Genomic DNA, 5,238 nt, shown 5'->3' with positions numbered 1-5,238 from the left:
TTACATCCCAGTACATCCCAGTGCCCTCCCAGTACATCCCAGTGCATCCCAGCCCATCCCAGTACATCCCAGTACATCCCAGTACATCCCAGTGCATCCCAGCCCATCCCAGTACATCCCAGTGCTTCCCAGTACATCCCAGTGCATCCCAGCCCATCCCAGTACATCCCAGTGCATCCCAGTGCCCTCCCAGTGCATCCAGTGCCCTCCCAGTACATCCCAGTGCATCCCAGTGCCCTCCCAGTACATCCCAGCCCATCCCAGTCCCATCCCAGTCCCTCCCAGTACATCCCAGTCCCTCCCAGTACATCCCAGTCCATCCCAGTCCATCCCAGTACATCCCAGTACATCCCAGTACATCCCAGTACATCCCAGTCCATCCCAGTACATCCCAGTACATCCCAGTACATCCCAGTGCCCTCCCAGTGCATCCCAGTGCCCTCCCAGTACATCCCAGTACATCCCAGTGCATCCAGTACATCCCAGTGCATCCCAGTGCATCCCAGTCCCTCCCAGGCCATCCCAGCCCATCCCAGTGCCCTCCCAGTCCATCCCAGTACATCCCAGTACATCCCAGTGCATCCCAGTGCATCCCAGTCCCCTCCCAGTCCATCTCAGTACATCCCAGTGCATCCCAGTACATCCCAGTGCATCCCAGTGCATCCCAGTGCATCCCAGTACATCTCAGTACATCCCAGTGCATCCCAGTCCATCCCAGTGCCCTCCCAGTCCATCCCAGTCCCTCCCAGTGCCCTTCCAGTTCATCCCAGTGCCCTCCCAGTCCATCCCAGTCCCCCCCAGTGCCCTCCCAGTCCATCCCAGTGCCCTCCTAGTCCATCCCAGTGCCCTCCCAGTCCATCCCCGTGCCCTCCCAGTCCATCCCAGTGCCCTGCCAGTCCGTCCCAGTCCATCCATCCAGTCCATCCCAGTCCCTCCCAGTGCCCTCCCAGTCCTTCCCAATCCATCCCAGTGCCCTCCCAGTCCATCCCAGTCCCTCCCAGTCCCTCCCAGTGCCCTCCCAGTCCATCCCAGTGCATCCCAGTGCCCTCCCAGTGCATCCCAGTGCCCTCCCAGTCCATCCCAGTGCCCTCCCAGTCCATCCCAGTGCCCTCCCAGTCCATCCCAGTCCATCCCAGTCCCTCCCAGTCCATCCCAGTCCGTCCCAGTCCCTCCCAGTGCCCTCCCAGTCCCTCCCAGTGCCCTCCCAGTCCCTCCCAGTTCTTCCCAGTCCATCCCAGTGCCCTCCCAGTCCATCCCAGTGCCCTCCCAGTCCCTCCAGTTCTTCCCAGTCCATCCCAGTGCCCTCCCAGTCCATCCCAGTGCCCTCCCAGTCCATCCCAGTCCCTCCCAGTGCCCTCCCAGTTCATCCCAGTGATCTCCCAGTCCATCCCAGTCCCTCCCAGTCCATCCCCGTTCTTCCTCGTTCTTCCCAGTCCCTCCCAGTCCATCCCAGTCCCTCCCAGTCCATCCCAGTGATCTCCCAGTGCCCTCCCAGTTCATCCCAGTGCCTTTCCAGTCCATCCCAGTGCCCTCCCAGTGCCCTCCCAGTCCATCCCAGTGCCCTCCCAGTCCATCCCAGTGCCCTGCCAGTCCGTCCCAGTCCATCCCAGTCCATCCCAGTCCCTCCCAGTGCCCTCCCAGTCCTTCCCAGTTCTTCCCAGTCCATTCCCAGTCCATCCCAGTGCCCTCCCAGTCCATCCCAGTCCCTCGCAGTGCCCTCCCAGTCCATCCCAGTCCCTCCCAGCCCATTCCAGTCCATCCCAGTCCGTCCCAGTGCCCTCCCAGTGCCCTCCCAGTCCATCCCAGTCCCTCCCAGTCCATCCCAGTGCCCTCCCAGTCCATCCCAGTGCCCTGCCAGTCCGTCCCAGTCCATCCCAGTCCATCCCAGTGCATCCCAGTGCCCTCCCAGTCCATCCCAGTCCCTCCCAGTGCCCTCCCAGTCCCTCCCAGTCCCTCCCGTGGCACTCACCACACCCCTCCTCGTCGGAGCTGTCGCGACAGTCGGGGGTGCCGTCGCAGCGCCACCGCCTGTGCACGCACTCCCCGGAGCCGCAGGGGAACTGCAGGGGGGGGCAGGCGCGGGGGGGGCCGGGGGGTCCCGCACAGCTCCGGCTCCTCATCCTCCCCGTCGCGACAGTCGGGATCGCCATCGCAGCTCCAGAGCCGCGGGACGCAGCTCCCGTCGCGACAGCGGAACGAGGAGGGGGCGCAGGGCGGCGGCGAGGGCGGGGGGGCGCAGCCCAGCTCGTCCCCCCCGTCGGGACAATCGCGCTCCCCGTCACAGGCGAACGATCGCGACAGGCACGAACCGTCCCCGCAGCGCAGCTGCTCCGGGGGGCACGGCGGGGGCGCTGGGGACGGGAGACGATGGGGTCAGGGACCCCCAAAATCCCCCCCAGGAACCCCCAAAATGCACCCGAGGAGCCAAAATATCCCCTGGGAACCCTGAACCCCCCCCCGGGTCCCCACTCCCCCACCCAGAGACCCCCAAAACCCTGCAGGGACCCTCCAGCCTCCCCCCTCCCGCAAGGACCCCCAAAACCTCCCCAGGGACCCCAAAACTTCCCCAGGGACCCCAAAACCTCCCCAGGGACCCCAAAACATCCCCAGGGACCCCAAAACATCCCCAAGGACCCCGGGACCGGGACCCCCAAAACATCCCCAGGGACCCCAAAACACCCCCAGGGACCCCGGGACCGGGACCCCCAAAACATCCCCAGGGACCCCAAAACATCCCCAGGGACCCCAAAACACCCCCAGGGACCCCGGGACCGGGACCCCCAAAACCTCCCCAGGGACCCGAAAACATCCCCAGGGACCCCAAAACACCCCCAGGGACCCCGGGACCGGGACCCCCAAAACCTCCCCAGGGACCCCAAAACATCCCCAGGGACCCCAGGACCGGGACCCCAAAACATCCCCAGGGACCCCCAAAACATCCCCAGGGACCCCAAAACATCCCCAGGGACCCCAAAACATCCCCAGGGAACCCAAGACATTCCCAGGGACCCCAGGACCGGGACCCCCAAAACCTCCCCAGGGAACCCAAAACATCCCCAGGGACCCCAAAACATCTCCAGGGACCCCCCCAAATCCTCCCCGAACTCGGGGGGTCCCGGGGGGAGCTCCAGCCCCGCGTGTTCATCCGGGGGTCCCTTTTTGGGGGCCCCGGTCCCATTTTGTGGGCTCTTTTCGCATTTTGGGTGATTTTAGCCCCTTTTGGGATGTTTTGGCCCCACTTTGAGAGTTCCGATCCCATTTTGGAGTTTGACCCCACTTTGGGAGCGCTCTGCTCCCATTCGGGGAGGTTCCGGTCACATTTTTGGCGAGTTTCAGTCCCGTTTTTTGGGTCCCGGTGGCGTTTTTGGGGCTCCCGGTCCCATTTTGAAGGGTTTTGGTGCCATTTTCGGGTGTTTTACCCCCATTTTTGGGGGGGTCCCGATTTCCTCCCCGGCCCCACCCGGGCGCGCCCTCCCCGCGCGCCGCGCTCTGATTGGCTGGCGCAGGCCCCGCCCCCGCGGGTGGCCAGTCTGGGCTCAGCCAATGGGAGCCGCGTCCGTCGCGGGGCGGGGCGGGCCTCGCGCGCTGATTGGCTCTGCCCGGGCCGGGGGGGCGGGGCCGCCCAGCCCGGGGGGCGGGGGGTGACACGTGGGGGGGCCCGGGGCGCCTTCGGGGGTCCCGGGGGGTCACGGAGGGGTCACGGGGGAGCCCCAAAACCGAACGCCCCCCGGTTCCCCACCCGCGGGACACCCCGGAAAGGCGGGAGGGGCGTCCCCGCTTCGCTGGGGACAAATCCCGCGGCGAGGGGCGACCCCCGGTGTCCCCCCCCGTCCCTCCCGGTTCCCTTCACCCCTTTCCCAGCCCTTCCCGGGATTCCCGGTGCCCTCCCCCACCCGAAACGTGGGTCTGGGCGTGGGGGGGGGGTCCGCACCCCCTCCAGACCCCCAAAATCCCCCCTTGCCCCCCCCCACCTGCGCTCGGTGTCGCCGCCGCCGTTCCCAGAAGGAGCAGGAGGATCGCGGCGGTCCCGGTGCTTCCCGCTCTACTCCCGGTGGTCCCGGGTCCGCTCCCGGCTGTTCCCGCTCTTATCCCGGTGCTGCCGGCTCCCATCCCGGTGTTTCCCGGCTCCTTTCCTTTGGCTCTGGGTTCTGTCCCGGTTTTCCAACCGGGGTTCGTGTCCTGGCGCTCACCGGGAGCGGAGCCGGGGCTTGGAGGGATCCGGGCGCTCGGTGCGGATCCCGGTACCGCTCAGTCCTGTGCTGGCCCCGGTGCTGATCCCGCTCCGCTCCGGTCCGGTCTGTCCCGGTGTTCCCGACCGGTGCTGATCCCGGTCCGGTGTGTCCCGGCGCTCCCGGTGCTGATCCCGGTCCGGTCCGGTGTGTCCCGGTGCTGATCCCGGTCCGGTCCGGTGTGTCCCGGTGCTGATCCCGGTCCGGTCCGGTGTGTCCCGGTGCTGATCCCGCTCCGGTCCGGTGTGTCCCGGTGCTGATCCCGGTCCGGTCCGGTGTGTCCCGGTGCTGATCCCGGTCCGGTGTGTCCCGGCGCTCCCGGTGCCGCCGCCCGTGGCCGCGGATCCCGCCGGGCCCCATTTAACGGGCGGGGGGAGGAGCTCGGGGCGTTCAAAAGGTGGAGGGTGGGGCGGGAGAACCGGGAATGAGGGAGGGACAGAGGGAAAACCGGGATCGGGGAGACGCCGACACCGGGGCGAACATCGGGATGGAGGGAGGAAAACCGGGATAAAGGCAGGAAAGGAAAACCGGGATAAAGGCAGGAAAGGAAAACCGTGAGGAACGGGGAAAAAGCCGGGATAAAGGGGGGGAAAGCGGGAGGGAAGGAGGGAAAAGCAGGAAGGAGAAAGGGCGCGGCACGGGGGTCCCTTTTCTGCTTTTTGGGTGTTTTCCCTCTTTTCATGCCGGATTAATCGCGGATTTTCCACCGGAGGCGATTCCCGGGGGTTTGGAGCAGGATCAGGGGACGGGGGGGGGGCACAAGGGGGTTCAGCTCCCTCCCCCAATTCCCAGGGGAGGGAGGGGTCGCTGCTGTGGCACCCCGGGAATGACACGAACCCCACTGTGGGGGACACCCCAGGGACCCTCTGAGACCCCCCCTCAATACCCCAGGGACTCCCCAGTGCTCCCAGAGCCCCCAGTACCCAGAGTCACCCCCCCTCTACCCCCTGAGACTCCTCTGGAACCCCCCAGTTCCCCCCCAGGATCTCCCCTGGAAACCACTCAGCTC

At 66.6% G+C, this 5,238-nt stretch overlaps 1 protein-coding gene across 1 annotated transcript; it reads right to left on the bottom strand.

The window, feature by feature from the left end:
* Positions 1 to 1,969: 1,969 nt before the first annotated feature.
* LOC131591190 (low-density lipoprotein receptor-like) lies at positions 1,970 to 4,340 on the bottom strand (the record flags this gene model as incomplete). The annotated part of the gene is made up of 2 exons (XM_058861661.1): positions 3,972 to 4,340; positions 1,970 to 2,351 (listed from the first exon to the last, which is right to left on the bottom strand). Coding segments are annotated over exons 1-2 (521 nt in total), but the record flags the coding sequence as incomplete, so codon positions are not given.
* Between the last annotated feature and the right edge of the window lie 898 nt (positions 4,341 to 5,238).

Source organism: Poecile atricapillus, chromosome 38, assembly GCF_030490865.1.
Source record: "Poecile atricapillus isolate bPoeAtr1 chromosome 38, bPoeAtr1.hap1, whole genome shotgun sequence".
Classification (NCBI taxonomy): Eukaryota; Metazoa; Chordata; class Aves; order Passeriformes; family Paridae; genus Poecile; species Poecile atricapillus.
The sequence above is the reverse complement of the archived record's forward strand: the minus strand, read 5'-3'. Positions and strand labels throughout refer to the sequence as shown.